Raw genomic sequence first — 26,318 nt, forward strand, 5'->3', positions numbered from 1 at the left:
CCCTCCCACCCCAGCACCGCGAAGTATAACAACTGCAGTATGATGCTGGAAAAAGAGATGTGGAAGGAGAACCTGCAACGAGGTATGAGCCTCACCGGATGAGTTACCGCCCTCCGCTCTGCCACCCTAAAGCTCAGTGGGCACACTGCCCCGCGGGGCCTCGGCGAGTGGCAGAAGAGCCTGCCGGATCCTGACACGGGGCCAATCTCTCTGCCAGGAAGACCCAGGCCACTGCGCTGCCTCTGAGAGGGCTAGAATCTGCAGGGCCTTTGGAATAGATACGAGGCCGGTGTCACACTAACACTCTTTGCATGCCAATACCGCCTCTGAGCCCCCAGCAGCCTGCTGTGAGCTGCTGAATGCTCTCCACTCGTAGCGATGACCACGGAAATCCCAGCTCTGATTTCCCCAGGAGTTAAGGGAACGCTCGCTCGCTCTCTGGATCAGACCCAGTGCAAGCCAAACTGCGTGCTGCCTTATGAATCGGAAACCCAGAGTCACAATCAAAGTGTAGGAAGTCAAGATTAAAAATTAAACGCAGCTGCCTACTTCTGACTTCGTTATTGTTGCTCTGTGGTTATCTTTGGTTTGTTTTTGTTTTTTTTTTTTTTTTTTACAGAGCCGGGAAAGAAGTAAAAGGCACAGCAACGAGGAGGGGAAAAACAAGCACAAACATTCCAGAAGGCAAAATTTCAGTCAACCATGACTCAGGAGAAGAAAGTGCCACCCACTGAACTGCACAGGCCGCAGCTCCGCGTACCGCGGCAGCGGGCAGTGATGCTGCGGTGAGTCAGGAGCCGCCCCCGCCCCCGCCCCCGCCGCTTCCTGCGGCGGCAGGGCGCTCCTCGGAGGGCTGCCATGCGGCGTGGGTCTCGCTCAACCTTTCCTTAGCATACGAGATGGGACAGGAGCACAGCCCTGGTGTGTTTGGCCAGAGACGCCTGCAGCTCGCCCTTGCTCCCGCCAGAAGCGGGTCCAGGGGACCCCCTCTGCAGAGTCATCTGTACAGCTGCAGTGAAGATGTCAATGGATCCCCCCGCCTGTCAGAAGACAGAGGCACCCAGGATTTACGAGCTCTGTCGCTTCACTTCGAACAGCTGTGATGGCAATGAGCTGGGATCACCTTAGCGGGACTACAGCAACACAGCTATGATGCTGCTGCTTACCACAGTTACTCTGAAACATTTCACCTCCTGCTATTAATACTACAACACATTAGCATCACTATTCTCCACTACCACCTTCTACCTTGGCGATGGGTTTTATGGCAGAGACATGCCTTATAAAAACCAGCACAGCAGCTACATGAGGATGAGGCTTGAACAGCGTTTCATCGAGTGACAGCACGTATACCCTGCTACAGACCGGGCTGCTGCCTGATATTTCTTCAAGAGGCAGCGAACATCATTTTAATGCAGTAATTGAGTTGTCAGGCTTCATAGTTCATATAGAAATTCTAGGGCTATCTAATCCCAGATCATATGCTGCAGCCAAAACCCGAAAGTAGAAGTGAGGCAAAGAGCCAAATGAGGAGCACATGAGAAAAAGGCATTAAATGAACAAACGGAGGCTGGATTTGCTACGAGCATAAAAATCTCTCTATGACAGTACACTCACCGTCCTGTAATTCAGCATTCCTAGCACGTGGATTGCCCTTCCTCGGTGCTATCCATGTCCTCTTCCGCATATGTAACAAACAGCCACCTTGCCCTAAAAACCACTTTGGACTGGAAAGCCTGTCCGCAGCATGTCCTTAGCCGTGCTGCTTTCTCCCTGGATGTCCTTACCTTCTTGCAGAGAACCATCTGGTGATCAAAGAGAAAGAAAACACGCTGCTGGTTCCGTCCATAAGGCTGGTAAATCCAGGACATCTCTCCCGTGTAGATCAACTCTGAGCTGCGGTCCAAGATATCGTCTCCCTAGAGGGCACAGAGAACGAGGCCGCGTGAACCGCCGCTCAAACCCAGGGCAGTGGGTATGTTTCTCTTTGCTGGATGGGGAGGAGCAACAATTAAATAAGATTTTGGCCCTTCTGCAGCTCTCAAAGCTGTCCCGGCTGACTTCAGACCAGAAACTGGAGATAGGGGGTAATTCTGAGGGAAGGGAAATAAACGACGTGAAAGTGTGGACACTGGAAGCATGGTCATAACGGCTCACGTTGCGATGATGAAGGAAACAGCAGAACTGCTGCTCCAGACACGGCCCCTCTTCCCCCCTCTCTGGGTACCACCGGACCCTGGATCTCACTGCAGGTACCAGTGGCACACTGAAAGCGAAGCCCCTTCCTCCTGCCCATGGCAGAGCCACTTTGTATTCAGGGTAGCAAATTCCCTGGCACCCCTTCCCTTTAAAATAGCATCCCAGCACACATCCCCTCCTGAGATTTCAGGCCAGCTACCAAAGTCATCTACACTGGGATATCAATTCCCCCACCCGTGAGGCTGCCAAAACTCACCCCTCCAGATTGTTGCCTCTCTTTCCCACTCATTCAGGCAATTACAGTCCCTTCTCCCATAGCTCATTAGAGCTCTCCATCTCCAAAAAACTGTCAGGACCACCCCGGCTCCTCTGGCAGCCTCCAGCCCCCCAGCTGGCAAGGCCTTCCCAGCCGGCTGCCAGAATGCCCTCACCCTTTCTCTGCCTCCGGCTAACGCTTGTTTTCCTCTCCGATTTTTTTTAAGGATTCATGAGCAGATGGTCTTGAAAACACAGCACTCTCTCTCCCACTCTCCGAGAGAACAAATGCAGTCACCCTCCACTAATTGGGATGAGCTGGACTTTTTAAAAAGTTAATTAAAATCTATTTATTAAAAATGGGTGAATTCACCACCACGTGCCCTGTGGGCATCTCAGTGTCTCTCTCACTCTCAAACACCACAGAAGGAATCAGGATGACTTCAGCTAAAAGGTAAGAAACAGGATTCGGGAGCAAGTGAGAGAAAAGCTTTTTTTTCTCTTTTCTTTTCAGCTCTGAAACTAGTGCAGTTCTGGCTTCGATGCCAAACTAGAACCAATTTCTGGGACAAGACCGTCACAAAATCTCAGCAAACAGCTTGTAAAGGTTCAACCAGCTTTGGGGGGCACCAAGACAGACACACTTTTCTGGTAGCGCTTACACCTGTAGGTGCCAACGCAACCAGGAGTCATCCCCACTCCTAATTTCTCGGTGAGGATTTCAGACTGCTCTTCAGGTAGATGTGTAATTAACCTCTCAGCATTGATTGGAAGCGACTGCCTGAGTCCCTGGGCCCTGTGACAACAGCCACTTCATTAAGTTGCTGCATCATCACGCTGCAGCACAGACTTTCAAATCGCCTTAGCGAGGTATTTATCCACCTCTCTATCTCACTTCTGGGCTGTGATAGCTGAAGGCCTAATTAGGGGTAACTTCCTGGGAACGCAGAGGGTCGTTCCCAGAAGGGGTGGGCTGCGCACCTCGCGATGTCTCAGGAGTGCGGTGTCAGGGTCTGAATTCAGCCCTGGGACCTCCTGGCCAGAAACCAGGGACCACGCGCTGCTGTGACAGCTCGGGTATACGCAGGCCCTTGAACAAGAAGCCTCTGAAGAAAACACACCAGCTCCAGAAATTGTGGGTTTCCCTGGCTGAATGTGAGCTTATATGAAAAAGATTCATTGAAGCCCATGGACGGGAGCTTTTATGAGAGGGGGCGAGCCTAGAAGAGGCTGGCGGCTAAAAATAGAAAGCCAGTTTTGTCTTTTACTCCTGTGGTAGCATCTCAAGCCTGAGGACACACAGAGGACTCTGTAAACACTTCTACTTGATTAGCTGAATCCAAACTGCGTAGTCCCTGCAAGCAATATAAACCAAAAAAAAATTAGATCTGAAATGACTGGATTTGTATTGCATTTTTTATGTTGGGAAAACAATTTATATATACAGTCTATAGGCTAGAACTAGATGATTTCCAGTGCTGGGTTAGCAAATTTGGAAATATACATTGCAAATGGTTTTGGACTAGCACCCGGCTGGCCAGCTTTCAGCAGCATCTCCATGGCCCTGCCTGTTTCTCAAGCCCTCAGCTGCTGGAACAATACAGCAGCGTGGCTGCGCCACCGGACCTCCTAGAGCAGACGCAATGAATCTTGATAGGCAACCTTTTACTCCAACACAGTTTTACCACCTCTTTGAACAGCAGGAACGGTCTTCTGCTGGTGGAGCATCCCTACTGGGGAGGCTGCTGGGGTCAGTTGCAGGGTGGCGGGCGAGAAGGGAAGCATTTGCTTTTCTGCTCTGCTGCTAACATGACTACCCCAGCACGCCTCGATATTTGGTCCTGACTTGAGGCAGGCTTTCTGCAATGCCACTCCCAGTCCTTCTCTAAAGCCAGCCCTAGGCCTGGATCCCTCCGGTCCTAGAGAAAACTAGGGAAAAAAGTTCTTTTCCATTTCCTCCCCTAGCAACTCCTCGAGAGGCTGGATCACCTATAGCCTTCTGTAAGTTAGGAGAAATACTGCTAAAAAAGGAAGAGGCCGAACTTTCAGTAATTCTGAGCTGACAGGTGTCCTACTGACTTCAGCAGAGCACAGCAGCAAAATGGCCAAGAGAAGTCTCGATAACCTCCTGAGGTCTCTTCCAACCTGAGTTATCCTATGAGCCTATAATAAAAACAACTCAGCCCTCCCCAGCCAGCATCAAGGGTTTGCACTGTGCATCCTGCTACATACAAAGGGCAGGAAGACGAAAGCCGACTCCTCTCTTCATGCTGTCACAGGCAGAGGCCAACTACTCAGTGTGCAGTAACGGGAGCAGAGGGTCACCCAGATCTGGGCTGGATGAGTGCTTCGTGTTTCCCTCGAGCTTGCCAGCGCTGGAATGACATACCCAGTCCCGGGGCTAATCCCAACTGTTGCAGCGGAGGGTCAGCTCTGCTGCTGCTGCTACAGAAGGAGGTCGATCATCAGCTCCCCAGCTATGCTGTATGTGGCCACCGCTTACTATAACGAGCAACTGGGAGGAACCAAAGGGTTTTTACTAGTGTCATGAAAGAAATGCTGTCGGGAGCACCATTACGAGGAAGGGCACGGCACTGCGAGCTGCAGCACGTTACACCTCCCAGTCTGCCCCGCTCCTTCTCCCCACGAGCAGCCCCTGAGCAGACGCTGTCCCAGGCTCAGAGATGCTCATCGCCCACTGGACCTGCTCCCCTGCGCCCGAGCCCACCTCCTGACATGGCTCCTCGCTGTCACTGCTGGGCACTAAATCCCCTTTACTACTTAACATTCAGAGAGCAGGGCTCTCTTCTGCCTGACACTGCTGTTCTCTAATTAGAGATTGACAGGCTGATTAGCACTCTGGGCTACAGAAAGATCAGAAAAAGGAAAGCGAGAGGAATGTTGTCCTTTTCATCAGGCTCATTTTTTGATACCTTCTGTTGCTGGGGAAAAAAAAGAAGAAGGAGGAAAAAAGAAGGATCTGTTTTAGTCCCTGATGCAATTTTTTTCCCAGGAGGATTTCTCATCAGGCTGTCCTCACTTTGAAAACAGTACGTTGGTTGCATGCATCTTTTTTTTTTCATGCCATTCTTGGATTCAATAACGTAATATTAGGCTGAAGCCAACTATTTTATATTACATAATTAAGGACACCAAGTCTTGATTTAAAGGACCTGTAAATAACAAGAATGGGAAGAAATTTAAAAGGACAGCGTTTATTATATTTCTCAAGTACATGTATTTTTCCCTTATGTAAATTTAATACTCTTGAAACCTGCCAAAGTGGCAACCCATGGGAATCTTTGGTAGAAATAACTAGACATCTACATAAACCAAAGTAATCTGTTTAAATAGCAAGTTAAAACTAATCCAGGCTGAAGAGCAAGGCTCTCTCCTGTGCCATACATCCCGCCACTGGTTTCGGGACCTCCAGAGATCCCCTCCCAGGGCACGGGGGCCACATCGCCTCCCTCCTCGGAGAAAAACCTGGGCTGAACGGGAGGAAAGCATTGCTGGCAGCTGCCACGAGGGCCAGAGAGGGAGCCTGAAATGCTGCAGGGATTCGTTGCTTCATTTTGTTTTGACGTGGTTCAACAAAAGGCGTAACACAGAGCAACTCGGAGGTGTGCCAAAGCACGGATCTGTTTTCCATCTCCACATCGTCTGTAGTGGGCGCTGGGCAAGGGTGCAGCTGCGCTGGAGGCTGCGGTGGGCACCGCAGCATCGCCCGAGCCCACGGCAAGCTTGCAAATCCTGCGCAGGAGCTGCGCCGCAGCGAGCTGGGCACCGCAGCACGCTCACCTGCAGGCCTCCACGGCCTTGCAGGAGCCACAGGGAGGGCAGGAGAGCGGTGGACGTGCTCCGCTGATGGCTGTCCCGCAGAGACTGCACAGGAGCAGACATAGAGGGGAAGGCAGGGACGTACCGCTCCTGCGCTCCTGCCGTCTCCATTGTGTGCCTGTAAATACAGCGCTGCCCGAAGCCGGGCTCGTGAGGGCCGAGCGATGACGGGCTTTGTGGGAACGATCTCTTCATAGTACCGTTGTGTGTGTATACATATCTAGCTATTACCCGCTAACCTTTGAGAGTGAACTTTCTCCTAGAGGGAAAGAGGACGAGAAGGGACCGAGCGTGTACAGGCTGCCCAGGACGGTCTCTGTCTGGCCTGTTTGAAGTCTGATCCAGAGGAGACTTCGCAGGCTGTTCTGAACCCGCTCCGGCTAACTTTGTGTGCCGGTTTTGCCTGCCTGCCTTTAAATGTCACTGTTTTGATCTGAGGCTATTTAACTACAAGCAAGGGGATGACGCTGAGCGAAGGGAAATAGAGGTTGAACATCAGGAAACACTTCATAACAACGAGAGCTCTCAGACATTGAAAGGTCTCGGCAGGAGGTGGTGGAAGCCCTACATTCTGCGCCATTAACAACTGAAAGGACAAAAGGCACTAGAGAATTTGGTGTAGGCAGGGGCAGCACCTCTCCAGGCTTGTTTATATATTGGAAATTCAGGTTACAAAATAAAGAAGTGAGTCATACATGGCAAGAGTCCGATCCAGGCGTTTTTGGTCAAGACCACGTTCTTACAAATTATATAGGAACACATTTCAAAGTGATTGGGATTATTTCTAATTTACAGCAGTCAGTGAGATCAGAATCTTCCCTTAAGATTCTGCTCAGTCATTACTCGTATAAAGCTGCCAAAGCTGCCAATAATTCCTTAAGACTTCACGCCCCGGCGGCCACAGCGCGGTTATCAGCTGCCACTAGACTCAGGCCACCCTTTCTTGGTCCCATTCGCAATTTAAACCATCAGACCCGGCTTACGTGATTTCTTGGGAACAAAAAAAAAATAATCCAGCCTTGGTTAACTCAAGGACGTTCACATTTTTCAAACGCTGACCCTGAAATTCACCTTCACAGGGCCACGGAGGAAATCTGGAGGGATAAAAACGATTCCTGAAACACGCAGGCAAAACTCCATGGGATCCAGTAAAATCCCTTCTGTTTAAATTAGCTAGGACATGCCCCCTACTTTTTCTATTTGTTTTAGGATCAGCAATATGTGTACATTCCCAGTAACACCCTCTCCCTGCAAGAAAATGTGTACATACGCTTTGTATCCAAGGACACTTCAAATATTCACTCGCTAAATATTTTTTGTTTGGTTTGGATTTTTTCTTCTTCTTTAAAAATCTTTTTCCAACAGCTCATTGCAAAACACGGGTAAATTTAGAAACGAAAATGCAGTTTCAAATCAGAGGCTCAACATCGTTAGTCTAGAGATGTTGGGGGAAAACAGACATTTCTCCAAATGAAAGATTTCAATGTGCTTAAACATTTAGCCTTGGATGCTGCTGCGATAATTCAGCAAGTGCACCATGGAGTGGGAATTAGGGATTATCTCTACCTTGTGCCCGGGCTGGATTTCTGGTGAAAAAAAAAAAAAAAGCCTGAACTGATAGTTTTTTCTTCTAGTTCCTGCTTTCTTGTACTTAGTGTTTTTTTCAGATCGTCTCAAGAAGACGGTGCTGCGCGCCCCGGGTGCTGCCATGGCTCCTTTGCAGAGCCGTGCTGGCTGCCGAGATCCAGAAGCCACTGTGACACTCAGAGGGACAGAAAGGGAGCGCTTTTGGGTACAGACTCTAATGAGAGTAGGAACAGGGCCACTGAAAGATGGGAAGGTAATGCTGTGGGTTCCTGTCTCCGTTTCAGCGAGCGCTGAACATAAACCGGGCAAGCATTTGCAGAGGCACAAAGCTGACAGCAGGTCACTCTCGCAGCTCAGCGTCCCCCACCGTAGACAAGCTGGGAGTCGTGGTCTTTTACTCTCTGACCCAGATAATAAATGCGTGTTCTCCACAGCCTGGAGGAGGCTCGGGAGATGTACCAGGAAATCCCTCCTCTACTCCATAGCTGCCTACGCGTGGGAGACGAGAGCCTGAACCCCTGCGGGCTGGGTGAGAACCAACCCCTAAGGGCCCGTGTCCTGGGAGACCTGTCCTAGAGACAGAGATCAGCTGCGCGGGGTTCTGGAGGTTAGCAGCTTGGCTTTGCAATGCCTACAGAGAGTATCTGCACCGATCTAGGACAGGTCTAAGCATCTGCCGCTGCTTTTGATTTCTCCCGCTCTCTTCCTGCGTTATAGCTGATTTCAGAGTATTTTGGGGTTTTGTGCATCCTTCTGGCCATTACATGGACATCTGTGAAGTGAGGGCTGGATCTGATGATTCAGAAGTTTCTTTAGAGGAAAGAGTCAAGCAGTGAAGTCCTCTGCTGGATCTAGCTCTCACCCTCTAGTGTTCTCATCACAGCTCTGTGACTCTTCTTGATCCAAAACACAGAATAAAAATGGCAAGAAGGGTGTTTTCCTTTGAACGGGGGCAGTAGCTGTATTCCCATCAGATCTCTGAGCGGTAGCAACAGCCGGTTTTGCCGTATTATGAGAAGCCGAAGGGTGTTGCTGCAATGTTGTCCTTAAAATTTGGAATAGCTGAAACAAGCCTGGAAGAATGATTTGGTGAGTTCCTGAGGATAGGATGGACATAAAGAATGGGTAGTGCTAAGCAGGAATGACTTATCAAGGATATAGGTAAATAAAAATGAATTATCAACTGAGAAAATAAACTGCTCTTCCATAGATCCTATGTGGAGGCCACCTTGGCTTTCCACTCACACGTGAATATTCCCTGACTTCTAATTGATCCATCCTTAATCTAGATTTATTTACAATGAGGGTCTCGGCATTTCTTACAAATGACACACAATATTAGCTCATCACATGGAATAAACCAAAGGCTGAAGATATATCTGATGGTCCCGTGCCTCCTTGAGAGCAGTTTTCTGATTCTGAATACGAGTCTGTGCGTCAGTGAGAGAGAGGTTTCTTCACAGTAAACAACAATAAAACAATCAAGCAAATCATCTGCATTCTCTGCTCTCACAGCCAGTGATAATTTAAGAACCAGTTATGGTTGCTGCATTTATGTGTTTTATCAAGAGCTCCAGGGTTGAATCCAACCTTCATTACGGCAATGAAACTAATTCAGTCAAGGAGGATACACGTTCACAAGGCAATGCACCTGTATTTTTCCTCCCAGCCTTCCTAGATCTTTTCCAGAAAAAAAATAATTAAAAGATTAATGCATCTTTCCCATATACTAATTTACGTAATACGATCCCATTGCCTTGGATGTGGAGTTATTCCAGATCCTCTTGACTCTGAGGAAGAAGAAAGGCTGTTCCATCACCCTAAGTATCTGCTGGCTAAACACATGGATCGATGACAACATAGACAGGGATTTACAAAACCATTTGTCCTCAGTCTGCTTCAAAAACCCTATTTACAGATTACATTCATACAATGATTTTAAAAAAATCAGGGACTAAAAGGAAAGGAGAACATCATTTTAGTATGGCTTTTTTTTAAACACGTGGCAAAAATGTAGGAGACTGAGGGCCTGCTAGTGAGGAATCCCTCTGCTGACTTCGCCTTGCCTGTGTTTCTCAGCTCCTTAATTATATGATCGCTACACATAGGGTTGGTTCAGAAATATCTTTAAGTGGGTACTCGTTTTAAATGTGCAAATAGCATCTCTGACTTCTGTTTAATGTTTTGGCTTCTAAGCATAAAGCAACCACCAGAAGACTTTTCTCCATTTTCTTAACCTGTCACAATTTCTAGGGCTTTTTGCTACCTCTTTTCCTACTTCTTCCCCAATGATAGGGCACAGAGCCAGAATCCACGCAGAGTTTGATCCAAATCTCACTTACTCCCAGGACAACAGCATTGCAATCGCAAAAGTTACTCCAGATTTCTATTGATGAAATTGGAACCGGACCCTTCAGAGTACCATTAACGTTTTACAGCTTAAGTACCACCTCTGAAGTCTGTAAATAAGTCGTCTCTCTCCCAACCTTCATCCCAAGACTAGGTTATGTGAAATGAACTATGAGGTCTTGGATAATTCAGCTACTACATGGAATTTACTTTTCCCAGGTTTATAGCACCTAAATGGGGGCTGAGCGTTTACTGTACCTCCCAGTCCAGAACGGAGGCCTGCCACTGAGCTATCTTGTCAATGTTCTCCAACCTCCGCTTCCGCTCGTTGATCTGTAGAGTCACGTTCCTCATGACGGCGAGAGCAGCAGCCACATACCTGTAGTCACTGTCGAACACAAAAGCAAAGTCCATGAAACGGAGCCTGATGTGCAGTGGAAATGCACACGAGTCCGGCGTTAGCAGCGGCACGGTCTCAGCGTCCTTTTAGAAAGAAGGTAGGATTCGCCACTCGTTTCTACAATACTTTTTTCCATCAGTATTGTCTTTCTGTTTCGTCACAAAAGAGCAGCTTGCTTGAAACTGAAATCGCACGTGTATGAGACAGCGAAGCCAGCCAGCTCCTCAGCCTGTTTGCACCAGGGTAGCCCCAGTGAGTAAAGTCTAGCCTATACCAACCCAGCATACAACAGCTGTGAATATTGCTGTTTAAAACCTTAAGGTGCTCAGCTAAAGAGCATCCTAAAAGAAAGGCTGAATATCTATATAGCCTGCATCTTCGGGCTTGGATTTTTCCATTTTTAAAATGAGCAATAGAAAATATTTTGCGATTAGATGGAAGGCCAGAGCGCCTTCCAAGCCATAGGGTGACTCCAGGAGCACCACAGAGCATTTATCTCATGGCATTCACTCCTACTGCAGACTTCAGGTGAGCAAATCAAAGCAGTTCTTCCCCCCCGCCCCCCAACGGATGGGCCTGTGAGTGTGATAACAAAGAGTGAAAATAGCCTCCCACCAGGGCCAGCAAAGATGATGATCAGTCTTTTCAAAAAGTGATGCTGAAATCAATGCTATTGATTTCCGCCCTGTGCCTTCTTTTCCATTCCAAGGAACCTTAACGTTCAGTTCAATCGGAAAGACAGACAAGGCCAGCTGCCATAATGCCACCGTAATATATTATTAACTTAAGGGTTGATATTGATTGCTGACTAATGAGAAAAACTGTGATCTCGGGCAGCTGCAGGGGGAATGGCTTTATTGATTATTGCTAAGAATTGCACTGGTGACAGCTAAAATAGGGGCGAATGCTGTGAATTAAATCCATTTCCTCATGTGATCCAAACAGGATAAATATTGAGAAACAATCACAATATGATATACAACAGAAAATTATTTGCTCTTTTGCCATCCTTTCTTGGATGAAATCTCGAGATGCGTTTTCGATTTTTATTCAATCCTTACGTCAAAATTCTAGCTGAGGTTAAAAATAACATCCTACAAATTCCAGAACATCAGGACCGGTCCTTCAACAAAGTAAAGGAGCATAGAGGATGCTCTGCCTTATCCGTCATGACACACAATGAGGAATTTCTTGTGCCTTCCTTTGCGGGGCCGTCTGTATGATGTGGGCGCCTGGTCGTGTAAGGGAGAAACAGAGCTCTGCCAGAGGGACATTAGTCTGGTCTTCACAATGTCCAGGAGTTCTTGTAGGGAAACAGGTAAGTCACTATGGTCAGAAAGGATCTGTAGGGGTAGGGAGAGGTGTAGGGTTTTGAGACAGTCACTAATAATCTCCCAGCTATTACGCTCAGGCAAAGAAAGGAGGCTAATGCCAGTCCACACGTCCCTCCTCTTCCTCACATAATGTGCTCATACACTTCTAACTCCAGCTCAGTTTTGCAACACGAACGCTCAGGACGTCAGCAAGCTGCACTTACGACCTTCATATATTTAATTCATATTAAGCTGGAGTAAATCTTTAAGAGGTGAACAGATGTGGCTTTGTGAAAAATTCAGATGAACCAGTCTCAAAGCAATAAGCAATTGAAGGGAGCCGGGCTCCAAAAACACCCCCGTGCCTGCCTCCACGCGGAGTGGGCCGGTGCCAATCAAGCTGGGTTTTATCTTGGTAATGCTAATTCACTAATTCTAATGTTCCGTTTGAAGAGAAAACCCCATGCACATTTTTCTTTCACGCAGTAATGAAGAAAGAGTCATGCCTGAACTTTTTGGGCTCCTGGCCCATGTCTGTGGCAGAGCTGGCAAAAACTTAGAAGAAAAAAATAAGAGAAGCAAAGCATTTGGCCAGTGAAGTAATAATAGGACAGCATTAACTATGAAATTAATTGTTTGTCAATTACATTCGAGCTGGAATGACTCCCTTCCAGTGCTCAATCAGAATGCAAGTCCAGACTCCTGCCAAAGATCACACGCTAACCTGGGGGACAGTGGTCAGGCTTCTGGTTTCAGCTCTCTCGCCCTGACCTGGTACGGGAAGATCCACAGCTCTACAAGTACGACATCAGCGAAGAGGAAGAAAAAGGACAAAAAAAGACTATGATGTCCCCCTGTGAGATGAAGCTAACGTATTTGCTTTCACTGGGAGTCCTGGTCCTTTCCGAGTTTTGCCTTACCCTGTAAATGGTTCAATTGATTTAAATGGTATTTTCTACATATTAAATTCTAATCAGAGTGCCTAAGGGACTCCTAATCCAGCCAATGATGAGCCTGATTTCATTGTATTAGTCCACTCTATCATTTCCTAGCTTCTGTTTCAGGCTGGCAATCTAATAGCGAGCACTGTCAAACTGCAAGTGCATGAGGACAGGTCGCCACCGGATTAATGGGCCCAGCTGAAGCTCCACACTTGGCTTCTCAGTTTCTCTCAGTCAGAGCCGATGCTGACGGTATCCCAACCTGCAGTACCTGGCTTCTCCCTGTGTCTGATATTGTCTCAACATGACATTCCCCAAAGATTATTCACTTTTCCAATCTCAGGCTTTGCTCATCTCAGCCCTGATGCCAAAGCCAGAATTACAGCGGCAGCAAATAGCTGTATTTCAAGCGGGCAACCTCTGCAGCCGGGGTCTTCTGCACAGCCCCAGCGCAGAATCATCTGGTGGCGAGTAAGACACGCTCTCTGTGCCTCACTTTCCCCACTCGTGGCTTGTCTGCGATGTGAGCTGGGTTGCCTGGAGGATCGGTCCCTCCCAGGCTCCTTGAACGCTTGAATCAGAGGAGCTGGACCCCAGGGAAGGGTGGTATAACCCAGCCCATTTCTGCGTTACACCACCATTCCTCCATGAGTCAATAAACTCCCCAGGGCATGCCCACACTAACAGAAGGACGCCACGCTCCAGGGCTGAGCTGAGGCACAGGCCTTCGTCCGGCTCTCTGTGCAGGCGTGGGTTTCATATATGCACTGTGTTAGAGCTTCAGGGGGCTCACTCCTTACTAACGCAAGGCAAGCAAATAGAATCCTGCTTTTCCTTTTCAGAAAATGAAGAAACAAGAGAAATGAAGTGTCTGTGGCTGCGTCCTATCGCTGGCACAATCCAGTAAATAAGAGCTCTCAGTCTGAATCAACTAATTGCTGCTGAACCACAGGAAAGGACCGAGTCTCCTCAGAATATGACTGTATCTGATTGCTTAACAACATGTTGATTTTAGAACATCCCAAAGGAAAAAGGAATGTACTCCCAAAATAATTCAACCCTCGTGTAATCACGCTGTCCACATCCCTTTTGGTACGGCTACCAATTAACTCAGAGAGGTCACTTTAAACACAGACCTCTTCTCTCCAAGGCAAAGCCGCATCCGAATTCACGCTCTAAGTACTGTGGGGACATCACATGGCTGGTAAGGAAGAAAAGCCACAACATTTGGGATCCTAGAGCTGCTTTCTGATACCGTAATGCTCCCATGAGTCCCCTCCAAGTCTGATTTGGTCTCATTATGAAGGGAAAACCAGAAATTGGATCTGGAGCCAAACGCATGTCCAAATTGGTGATTTTGAACGGGGCATTCAGCTCGTATGAATCAGTCAAACTCGTGAATCAGGTCAAAGCAAATCAATACATCTCTTTGCTCCTATCATGTCTCTCTGCACTTCTAGAGCTGGGTTTGGGGAAAAAAAACAGAAAAAATCAAACACTTGCAGAAGTTGCTGAAGCATCTGTGGTCTTTTTTGTTCTGTGAAGCACTTCCTTTTAAATGGGTTTTAGAAAAAGAGAGAAAATCAGCAAGGCAGGAGAAAATCTACTCCTAAGGGGCCCAATTCTTCGTTCACCTTATTTTTATAGCAGAATATCGGAAGTGGTATCACAGGTACTGTTCTGGATCTACACTAAGCCAGGGAGTCGGGTTATAGCCTTCAGCAGCAGCAAGAGAGAGCCTGGAAATTTTAGGAAGAAATCAAACTGCTGGGTGCTCCTCTGAACCAAAACCCAATGGCAAAATCAGAGCTGGAATAAGGCTGAAAAGCAGAGCAGGTTCTGAATTCTCCCCTGATCTGACCACGTTCAGGTTTGAGCTGCAGATCCTGGCCATCTACTTGCTATGTGCCGAGGTCCTTTTCAGGATAAAGAAGCGAGATTTTCTGACTACTGAACGCTAATTAGGTAATTTTTCTAGTGTAACTGGTAGCATCAGAAAGTACATCCAAGGGTAATTAGTTCCCATGTCCGATTATAACAGAGACGAGTTTGGCTCCATTGAGAATCAGTGCTTTGAGAAGCTTTCTAACCGTCTGCTGAACCTCTGCCCTGCTTCACTTTATACAAAACGTCATGAAGAGAAGAGCCATACAGAAAAAAACCCAACTCCTGTGTGTGTGCAGAGGCCGTGTAAAAAGCAAAACCCTTCCAGGTAACAAGAGATCGGCATACCTGTGATCCTGCGCGGTGTACTTCAGTAGCTCTGCCAGCTGCAGGGGGTATTTGCAGATCTTCTGCACTGGTGTCAGAAGGAAACCATCTATGGCAATATCAATCATCTGCTGCAATAGACGACAGGCTTCGAAGAAATGCTGGTACCTGCTATCTTTCATCAGCTTGGAAAGCTCCATGCATGCGTCCAAATGGTTGTTACAGTACTCCGAATAGATCCAGAAGCCATCTTGCTGTGAGACGCGGGAGAGAAGGGATGCACACAGAGGGGAGCACACGTCAGACAAGCGCTGCGAGCACTCAGCCGCCCGACTTGCCAACAAGAACACGTTGCAACTAAAGAAGCAAGAATACCCCAAGCAGGGAGGACCGACCCCAGAGTACTCTTCCTGCCTGGGGGAGGTGCTGCATGGTCGCTCTGGGAGAAAAGGGAGGCAGAGAGGGACCTGCGTACCGCCACATCGCTGAGGTCTCTGTAGGTACAGGGTGCGTTAGAGCGAACCCCTGCGCAGCGTTGTGGGTGTTCTCAGTTTCAAATTCTGCAGCAGGGTTTTCTTTATAAAAGGTAAAGGTAGAACCAAGCAGAACTCTGGCCTTTGCTAATATAAGACGACAACCTTATTATTTCTGGAGCGCTCTCCCTGAAAGATCATGAAGCACCTGGCAAGTGTTTAGGAGCTGGGTATATCTGAAATTCCCTTTACCAACAGGGAACCCAAGGCCCCAACTCTGTGTGGATTTCCCCAGAACCAGAGAGTCAGAAAACACCAAAGACTGGAAAACCAAGCAAAGGGAAAAACCCCGCTCACACGTGTGCCCACCCACCCTTTGCACTGGTCCGACAGGTCTTTTTGCGCTCATTTTGTTGGAATTTGCTTTTTCTGCCATCAGTGACCACAGATGGGGCCATGGCAGTTCGTCACCCTTAACTCAGGCTTGACTCATCTGGGCCACATGGACAAGGCAGACAAAAGGTCAAAGAAAGATTACACTGGAAGGGAGAGACAGACACAAACTGCCTGCCCAGTATCACATATTAAGACTGTAGTTGGGACAGCCCAGATATAAGCCCAGGTGTTGTAGGTCAACAGCCTGAGGTGCTACGTCAGGTTGTGGCCAATGCCTTCTGAACTATAGAAAGGACAGATTGCTTTTTTAAAAAATACACTTGACCAGCAATTCTTGTTTCTCATTTCAGTCCCATAAGGGCCCAAATAACCTGCCTGGTTTCCTTCCCATCCCCACAGCTGACCAAGAGCCAAGCGCTGGCACCTCCCTCTTCCTGAAGCAGACGAGGAACAAGATGCTTTGCAGATCCGTATAACAGGATCTTAATGTCCTCATCCCTCAGTTTTCCCAAATGGCTAAACAGGGATAATTTATCAGGACTTTATTAGCCAGCTTTCAGCCCCTCTCTGATGACAGATAAGTGTCAGATATTCTTCCGAATAACGGTAGTAATTCTTACTACTGTCACTATAAATGAATTGACAGCACAGCCTCAAGACGTGAAATTTTAGCTACTGATTCTCACCAAGATTTCTTACATCATTTTAGCACAGAGGCAGAATACGATGCTGTCTAGAAGCAAGCAGCGGAGATTGCAGGCGCTGATAAAAATGAGCAACGTTAGCGCCAGCATGCAACTTCTCAAAGAGAAACCTGCTTTTCAGTCAGAAGACCAGTGATGCTTAAGAGATGCTGTGAACCTTTTTAGGGATACCCCACTGAAGTTTCATGAACGTCTATCAGAAATGTCTCTAATAAGAAGCCAACTGTTGCCAGCTCAGCCCTGACTGTAAGTAACAAGGTAACGCAATACGGGGTCTGTATCCCGGGTCGGAGCACCTCGTACGTTAGCTCCAATACAGCACTTCATTCTCCCTAAAGGAAAGCCTAGAACAGCAGGACTATAATTTTCTTGACATTCTCTGACGTGTTTACAGCACTGGCCAATTTATCAGCTCCTGTAGTACGTGGCTATGTAACAGTAGGATGGGCTGGGCAAAAGCCTCCAGGAGTGTATCATCAGGTGAAATGTCCTGCTCAGTGCGCGCTTAGTGTGAGCGAGTATCTGCTGCCCTGCTGCTGCCCGGGCAGCAAGAGGCACGAGCAGGCACCTGGCCCAACAGCTCGGCAGGGGAAGGCGACTGAAGCTGTGCGGGCGTTTCATCCCCTGCGAGTGCATCTCAGTGCCACAGCGAGCAGCCAGGCATCTGCTCTCCTCTACCTTTTTTTGTGTAATGCACAACTAAGGCCTCTTTTTACTTCTCTGGACAATCTTACCTCTTCCAACCTTCTGGTCATCGTGACCTTATTGGGATGGCCTGTGAATGGGTTTAAGTCATGTTCTGAAGAGCAAAAGAAGGTGGGGAGTAGGTGAGGGACATCGCACCTACATAACGTGACTAAGGGTGGATGTGAAAAGGTGCTGGGATTCAAATACACCGGGGGCTTTTCCAACTATAAGCTTCACTTCAAATTCTCCCTTCTGTATATCTCACAAAGTAAATGGAGGGCCATGGAGCAGTCCCTGATATGTAACTAGAACAGTATCGATGCACAAAAGCTATTCTGAGTGGTTCCTGCCTCCTGACTTTTTCTGCTACTCATCCCCTGCCCCCCACCCCCCTGTCCTCCAAAACCAACCCAAAAACTCCCAAACAAAAATGCCCAAATAACTTACGTGTTCAAGGAAACATGGTCCAATTTCACTGAGATGGGGGTCCTCGTTGTTGTACTGTTTCTCCAAGTCCCGGACAAAACCCATCTGAAATCTGTAGATATCTTCGATGTTACCAAAGATGATTTTTAGCTGTTCATCACTGAACATATCCCTCCTTTTCCGGCACTGCTTTAAGTAACCCTGTAAGGAATAAGAAAGAACAAACCATAAAATAACCACAACACACACACTGAGGCTGCTCCCAGATTATTCTTGAGGGAGGAGCAAGTAAAAACAAAATCAGAAAATGGCTCTGAAAACAAAATCCACTTGTTATGACATGACAGTCTCCATCAACTTCTGTCTATGAGCAAGCATTCAGTAGGCAAAACATGCCTTGAAACTCTACGAGTCCTTTTTTTGATAGGCGTCACCTCCTTTGCAACTCTTGTCCCCACTGCAACAACGTGCAGCAGACCCACAGCACTACTCTTGCTAAGGACATGCTGCGAGGGGCTGTTTGATCATCTGCCCACTCTGATTTCACCTTTTAGCCACGGTAATCAGGACAAGGAAGCTGATAATCATGCTGAGAAGTACTCTGTTAATGTGTGGTTGCATGCCCTCGGTCTAGGAAGAGGGCACGGAGGGTGTAACCGTCCTAGTTGTTTCAGCACCAAGCGAAATGTTGAAGAACACTCTTCAAGCGTTCCCTGACTTGGGAGGCGATGTGGTTTATGCCCCCCATTATTCATCTCCCTAAGCCCGAGACAAAAGCGGGAGGGCTGCTGTCCCGCGAGTGTCATGGTGGGGAACCCCAACGGCGATGCAATAGGTTGGGTAGGTGTTTTGGCTTGCTGGAGCAAGGCAGCCACAGCGGGAGCAGCCCGAGCTGCTGATCAATGCCATCTAGAGGAAAGCAGCATTATTTTACTTCTGGTTCCTATACCCTCCATTCCATTAGCGCAAATATGCTATTCCAAACAGCGTAAAACGAGGGAGAATTTTTCTCCTGTTTTCTCGGCTATCACCTTTCATTGCTTTTCTTCCTTTTATAAACGGGACCAGAGGAAAAGGCTTTGTACCCTTCTCTGTACAAACATGAGGCTCCCTTACTGAGTCTATAGACATTAAAGTCAAATGGAGAAAGAGAGAGGAAGAACTAGGATTTAGAGACTTTAAAAGTTCTGCAAAATCACAGAATGAATCTGCAGTAGATGTGGGAACGCTTCAGATCTCCTGCATCTCGGTCCACTGCAATAATAAAAAGATTGCAGGGAGGCTTGCTTATTCTTTGTCTGCCCACGATACCCATCGGTACTGAGCCTGAGCTTAGCTGGACATCATACAAACACAGATCAGTAGGCAAGCACTGCTCTGAAGACCTCCTGACCTAAAAAGACTGAGTGGATCAATGTATTGTGGCAAAAAACGTAACACACAAAGTTCCGTCTGCCTCCCTGTTTTGCTGACCCTGCCTTATCCATGAACTCGCCTGGTTTCAGCTGAATCATGAGGACTCCTTCACACTTGCCTGAAGCACATGTGGTCCAAGGGATGGGGTGACACATGGAGGCTCTGGATGCCTGGACTGAATTTCTGGCTCTGCCACCGACCTGGGTGACATTGAGCATATCACGTCAACCCCCCTGTGCTTCGCCTGTCCGACGATTTAGACTAGAAACTTTGCAAGGCCAATTATCAGATGCTATGCTGGCCTGGGCCGGCTGCGGCTCCTTGATGAAAAGGAATAACATGGGTGTCATCGTGAGGTGACTTTGCCTGCCATTATTATATAGGAAGAGGAAAAAAATGAAGGGAAAAAAAATGCCAACAGCTCCAGTTGAACGGCTATATTTGGGAACTCTAGATGCTTAGTCACACAAACGAACCGCCAGCTGGTGACACGCAGCTGCTGGTCCACAATGAGAACTATCGGAACGCTATAATAAACTGTCCTTCAGCCTCACCATGTGGTTCCTGGGAGGGAGAACTTCAAACAGATGAATGATAAATGCAACTTTGGCCGACCTGGCAAAGAACCAACCTCTGCGACGTCCAGCTTAGCTAGAAGGATGCCGTTACCCTGAATTTCCTGGCTTTTTCAGCTGGGAAGCTTGAGTTATGGAATACCTTCTGCATTTACTAAATCTAGGTACCTCTTCTTACAGGAGCTCCTTGATGACTCATTTCCCTGGGTTTCCCTCTCTCGTTTTTCAAGGCCAGGAGGAATGGGAGCAGGCTAGCTCCCACGTTGCAGGATAGTTGGAGGGCAAATAAAAACTCAAACTAGCAAGGAATAACGCCGAATATCTTTCCATGCTGCTTTTCATGTTTACCTGCTTATCTCAGAACAGCTTTAAAAAACAGAGAAAAAGGAAAGATGCGCACCTGCCCACGAGGCCAGGCTCCTTTTGACACGGGCTTTGGAGCCAGCAGCGCTGAGTGACTGCCGCAAGCCGTTTGTGTTAGGACCTTTGCCCCGCTGCAGGCTGCAGGCTGCCTGCAAGCCAGCCTCCCCTCCCGCATCCTCTGTTCTTTGAAATCAGTCACTGGATGATTTATGTGAACATCTTTCAGCCCTGGGGTTGCTATTGGCTGCGACTACCGTCTTGAATATTCCCCGTCCTCCTTGTGCTGGTTCATCACTTTGCCTGAGTCACGTGTTTCAGAGAAGCTGAAGCAGCACATTTCTGTACAGGCACCAATAAAACCACAGGGGAAACAGAAGAATGCGCAGGGCTCCCAAGCCTTACCCTCTACCCAGCTTGTGCATTTGGATGGTTGGTTTCCAGCACAAGCCAGCAAAGGGGAGACAGAAGATTTATATATAACATGCAGCAAGAGCCAGCTACAAGGCTGCTGCATAGTTTTTCCAGTAAATTTACTTCTGTTACATAAAACAATGTCATCTTCCTTCTGCTCATCCCATCAGGTTCGCTGAGAGAATGGATAGCTGACTGATGAGCAGATGTTGGAGAGTGTTTTGCTCAATGAATACCTAAAAATAGCTGTCAAACCACCTCCCTTTAAAGTACTTTTCCATGTAGTCCCTGAAGTATAGGCCAAAGCTGGAAAGTATCTGCAGGAGGTTAAGTGCCAAGTTTTCTCCACCCCAGAGTGGGTTTAGAGACAGTCAGGAGAGGTGGCCCAGCCACCCATCCTTCTTCTGTCCGGCTGAGAGCAAGGAGAAGGAGAGAATGAGGAGGTGACCACCCCTGCAGGCTGTAACTTCAAAGGCTGTTGTGATGATATTCCAGTTGCTTTCCATCTCTGAGCCAGTTTGGGGGAGACACTCTCCTTTAGACCATCCCTCGGCTTTGGACCAGCACCATCTGAGCTACCAAAATACCGTTCTCTAGAGCAGTGCTCACAGCATCCAGGTGAGTGCTGTGCTGACACGCGCACACCAAGAACAAGCACAAGAACAAAGGTGAGACTGTTTGAATTGAAAAGGTGAACTAGAGCCACGGCTGGTCCCAGGCTGGCAGGACTCTAAAGCACTTGTTCAAATTCCAGTCTGCAGCACGTACTGAATGTCAGGCACTGTGATGGCACTGGGCCCATCTGAAATATTAAATAAATTCCTGCAGGAACACAAGCCTGTTCCTCAAAAGGGCAAGAAGCAGCCAGCTCCAAAACAGAGAAACGAGGTGTGCACAAGCAGGCTGGGAAAGACAGCTACAAACTGCGCATTGGGGAATACGTATATGTAGTATATATATATCCCCATTGATCCAAAGAGCTTGCTTTCTGCAGGGCCACCCTCCAGTCCGGTACCCACAGATGAGAAACTGGTCATACAAAGGGTCCAGCAGCTCCGCAGATGTGAAGGAGGGCCACATTGCTGCCAAGAAGGGTTTTTGCTGCTTCGCTCCGAGGCAGCACAAAGAAGTGTTTTTTATCCATCTCCGAGAATGAGTCAGGCTAAAGCCATCCAGACCACGTGGAAGCTTGTCCCATCAGCAATGCATAACAGACTCAGCTTGACACGCTAAGATGCGATGAGGATATTTTCCACGCGGCATTCAGAGCTGTCCTGGCACCAAAGCAAAGCTCAGGTGGAATCCAGTCAACATTAGTGAAAAATAAATTCAAAGTGAAATTACTTGGAAAAGAGCAAAACGCAGCACTGGAAGCTGGCTGGCCTTTCTAACCTCCCACCCTCAAATTACTCATAATACGGAGGTTTCCTTTGATCTCCCAATTGTCTCACTGTTCCCATCCAAGCTCTGTCACTTCTCCCTCTAACACCTCCTTAAATTTAGCCTTGTCTTCCTAATCCATATGCTGGTCCAAATCCTGCTCATTTCTCAAAGCGCAGCACCCTGCTCCTTGCAGCCCTCCTGCGTCTCGCTCTTCCACCTGCACTCCCCGCGGCTCGCACCAGCTCCAACCACCTTCTTGGCCCTCTGCTCTCATCGAGGCACCGGCCCTGACCGAGCGTCTCGGTGGCTCTCCCAGTGCCACATCACGGAGAGACGCTGGGCCCTCCCGCGCCCTCCCAGGATCAAACCCCAGGCGCAGGGGGATATCTTTTCAAGCCTGAGATGGCCACGTGTATACGTGGTGCTTTACAGGGCAGTGAGTGAGCAGCACTGCCTGCCAGTAAGGCCGGCTACCGCTACCCATTATCAAAGCCTAGTTTTCAGTAGCTTGTTATTTTTCTAAGCTCTAACCACTAAGCCCAAAATTCCTATTGCTGAATACTTTCTTAAGGCTAAATTCTTTCCTCTGTCTTTTCCCCTTGGTGATAGTTCAGAATAATGACCCACCCACTCCTGATAATGCAGTCCAGAGAAAACTCCACGTTTTACCCCTAACAAAAATCGTCACAACTGCTTCACCGAGCAGCGGTCAGCCCTTCGCACTCAAAGCAAGGGCACAGCAGCAGCAGCCGTCAGGGCGGTATGGCTTTGCTGCGATGGGGAATTCACCTCCAAGCCAGCTGCTTCACACAGGTCTTGGCTTCCGCAGGTAATTTCCATTCTGGTGCTGGCTAGCTTGTGAGCTCCCGACTTGGCATGACAAGTGCCATGGGTATTATGAATAATGACAGGGTGTATAATAATATAGTAGCAGGTAGTGGGAATATATCCTGAAGCAGAAAAGAGCAATTGGAGGGCTCTTAATCACCTAGCAGGGGCTACGGTCCTCCGATAACAACCACACATCTTAAGGTGCCTCACTGGTATTAGGATTTGTTAATCGTTACAGCTCAGCAACAAGAGTATAACTACACAGTGCTAAACAAAGTCCTAAATCAGGCTCGACCTTCGCCACCCAGCCAGAACTCCTTCTTCATCCCCTCCAATACGTCATATCGCTGCTGTTTGTCCTGACACCTTCAAATAAAGAGCAAAGCAAGAGGGGAATTTGCCACTGTCAACAGCGCTTCTGCATCTCATCAGCGGCTGTCTGGTGTCTACTCGTTCTTCAGCACAAATAACACCTCTGTACAAATGCATCTGGTGGCGCTGGGAGGAGCTCAAGCCGGCCTGCGTTGCTCCATCTCCAGCCCCCCTCCTCTTAAGCACAAACAAAAACAGTCATGTCATGCTACGCCGAAATGCCTGGGACGACTGAGCTGTCTCCGAGCCTTCTCAAGGCAAATGGATTGCTCTGATTAAACTGAGCACAATGAGGCTCTCCCCAGCAAGGGACAGCCCATCGTTCTGCAGATGAGAATGCCCATTTCAGTCCTCCTCCTTCTTTAAGCGAGGCAGCTGAATCACTTCCTGGTGATCTACCTGGATTTATCCCCTCAATACCATTTTGCATCACGCAGAGCAAGTCAGAAGCCTCAGAGATCTCTTTCATATCTGGGACATGTCATTAGGTGCTATAAATCAGTGTTTCCCCGCAGATGTCACTGAAGCTATACCTATCTGTACCTCCTGAGAATCTGATTTGGCAAAAGCACGGCGACACGGCTGGGAAATGCTAGTTAGGGTTTATTTAGCTTTTCAACAGAAAAGTTCAAATGCAGTTAAGAAACAATATGTGGAAAAGTTCCTGCAGTTCTTCCCTTCTTCAGTGCAAAGCCCTCTGACTGAAATAGCACAGCAAAATTAAGCTCATTTGTTTCCAAATTCAAATCCCAAGACTCTTCCATATTTGAAAAGCGTCACAGATGCTTTTTGGATGGCTGCTTTGCCTTGTCAATAGAAAAGTAGCAAGTATGAAGGGAGGAAGACATTTTTCTAAGCAGAATTCACAAGGAGCTTCAGCACATTGACTCTGCAAAGGCTGGGCACAGGCTCACTAAACCCTAAGCACTCAGAGAGATGAATCATCGAATCACGGAATGTAAGCTGAAACGAGCTGAAAGCCACGGACTTTGATTTTAGTGCTAACAAACTTCTGCCTCTTAGCGATAAGTATATGCTCTACACACAGTGCCCAAGCTGTCCTGCGACACCCTCCGGTGCAGCCGTGCATTCTCCTTCCCCAGCGCCACATGCACTGCGCTTTGGGCTTAGCTTGTGGCATGATTTCTGTGGGCTGCGGGACAGTAAGGGGTTGCAGGGTTAATTGTAACATAATGAATAAGAACCAAGTTGAGGATGCGAGGGGTCAGTCACCAAAGCTCATTTGCTTGCCGGTTCCCTTACGCTGGATAAGTGTAACGTACTTCATTTCCCATGGGGAAAACACTTTGCTTTCAGTCTCACTGTAAGAAAGGGCAAATGGGGGCCATCCTGAGCCAGGAGAAACTGTGAACCCAATGTGAAAGACAGATGAAATGGGTAACTGATTGGTTTAATTACAACCTAATTTCCTCAATCACAAGTTCAAAAGTAGATGGCACTGGGTTTCAATTAAGAGGATTGCTTGAAGGATCTCAACCTCATCATTTTTCAGTCAAGAGACGTATGGGAAAAAGGTCAGAAAATTGTACTTTTAGTTAATATGAACTAAAGGTAATTATCAGATCCAGCAGAAAATTCTCAGAAGTATCAATACTTATTGACAGATGCTGCTCCTCTGTTAGACCCAGTACTCAAACACACTGCGCCTTTTCCCCTATCACCCAAGGACAAACCCAGCCCTCAGCTCTCAGCAGCCCATCCCGTGTCCTGCTGCAGTAGCCCAGCGTCACAGCTCCCCCATACCTCGCAAATGTCCTTGAGGTGCTTGATGTAGTGGCGCTCCGTGCTCATGATTTCATTGATGACGTTAGCTCTCATCTGGTCTCGGTTCTGAACGGTCCTGCCGAGACATAGGCAGTCGGCGCTTGGATCCAAATGGCCATTCTGCACATCGCTGGTTCCCTCCTCCACTCCATCTTCTTGGTTTACCCATAGCTGCGAGGAAAAGAGGGGAGAGCAACAGGCTTATTCATAAAAGCATCAGGAAGGCAACGAGCGAGAGTAGGCTGGGTCTTGGGTTGCACGACCCTGGGAGATACCAGATCGGCTCCCTCCCTACAGCAACGGCGCTGCCCTTGCCAGTGATGCACCGTGGTGTCCACAACAGCCCACGCAGTCCATTCTTGTGCTGCTGCAGCCAGCCCCAAATGGTCCCCCACACGCTGCCGAGCTCCTCTCGGTTGCAAAGGGGTTTCAAGTGTTGGCAGTTTTGATCCCAAAGACAAAATAATCACGTGAAAGGGTAACCGGACTGTTGGGTGCTGTCAAGTGCTCTGAGCCAAGACGTACGTATGTAAAACAGACCAACCTAAAGAAAACTGCAGCTGCTGGTGTAAAGCCCTGCTTGTCCCAGTTCCCACACGCCATCAGCTGGGGTCTGCCCAAGCAGGAACAAACCGCTGGAAGGAGGGATAAGCCCTTTACAGGTCACTCATTTAAGAAGGTCAAGATGTGTCTGGTTCAGAAATCTGAACAAACGTGAACATCGGCCCAGGCTCACCGGGTTGTGGCGCTGAGTTTTCTGTGCGCTTCCCAGGCCAGGATTTGTGAACGAGCATTGATTTTCATTTCACAGCAGCTTTCCTCATCATTTCACATGAAGAGCCTTTCTCACTCAAGCAGATGCTCATTCTCAGCATCCTGAGATGGTGAGCCCTAAACTGCACGGAGATCAGACCAGCTGAATAAGTCTCCTAAAACCTGGGGGGGCTGAGGGCAGCTTTGGACAGGGTGCCAAGCACCCCTGAGCACTGAATTACTCTAAATTGGAACAAATTGCAAAAAGCACTGAAAAAGGATCTCCGCGCTTTCAGCACACTGAATTTTCTTTCCATCATGAAATAAAAAACATATCTTGAACGTGTAAACTAAAAGATAATGCTGCCTCCTAGTCTCTGTCATTGAACAAGACACAACATAGGGATCAGGTGCCTCCTTTTGTTACCTTTTCCCCCAAAATAAAACCTGCTTAAAATAACTCTGATCAACTCAAATTAGGCTCAGTGTAGTTTGTAAACAGACATTAAATGAAGGTTAAACCAGACAGAAATACTGCTGTCTTACACAGATCACCTAAGTTGTTATGTAAATGAAGCAACTTTTCTCCTCGGCATTTAAAGCTCCAAATACTGGAGACTTTCAGACTTAAAAATACGTCTACCTGTA

At 47.9% G+C, this 26,318-nt stretch overlaps 1 protein-coding gene across 4 annotated transcripts in view; it reads right to left on the reverse strand.

The window, feature by feature from the left end:
• The window catches only part of ARHGEF9 (Cdc42 guanine nucleotide exchange factor 9), a 225,170-nt gene that overhangs the window by 30,622 nt on the left and 168,230 nt on the right, over positions 1 to 26,318 (reverse strand). For all 4 annotated transcript variants that reach the window (XM_075106280.1, XM_075106281.1, XM_075106283.1 and 1 more), the window contains exons 6-10: positions 24,897 to 25,088; positions 17,803 to 17,982; positions 15,117 to 15,349; positions 10,489 to 10,618; positions 1,788 to 1,919 (exon numbers count right to left, since the gene is read on the reverse strand). In XM_075106280.1, coding sequence (XP_074962381.1) covers positions 1,788 to 1,919; positions 10,489 to 10,618; positions 15,117 to 15,349; positions 17,803 to 17,982; positions 24,897 to 25,088 — 867 coding nt within the window. The remainder of the gene's footprint in view (positions 1 to 1,787; positions 1,920 to 10,488; positions 10,619 to 15,116; positions 15,350 to 17,802; positions 17,983 to 24,896; positions 25,089 to 26,318) is intronic.

The sequence above is a fragment of the Phalacrocorax aristotelis genome, chromosome 11 (assembly GCF_949628215.1).
Source record: "Phalacrocorax aristotelis chromosome 11, bGulAri2.1, whole genome shotgun sequence".
In the NCBI taxonomy this organism is placed as follows: Eukaryota; Metazoa; Chordata; class Aves; order Suliformes; family Phalacrocoracidae; genus Phalacrocorax; species Phalacrocorax aristotelis.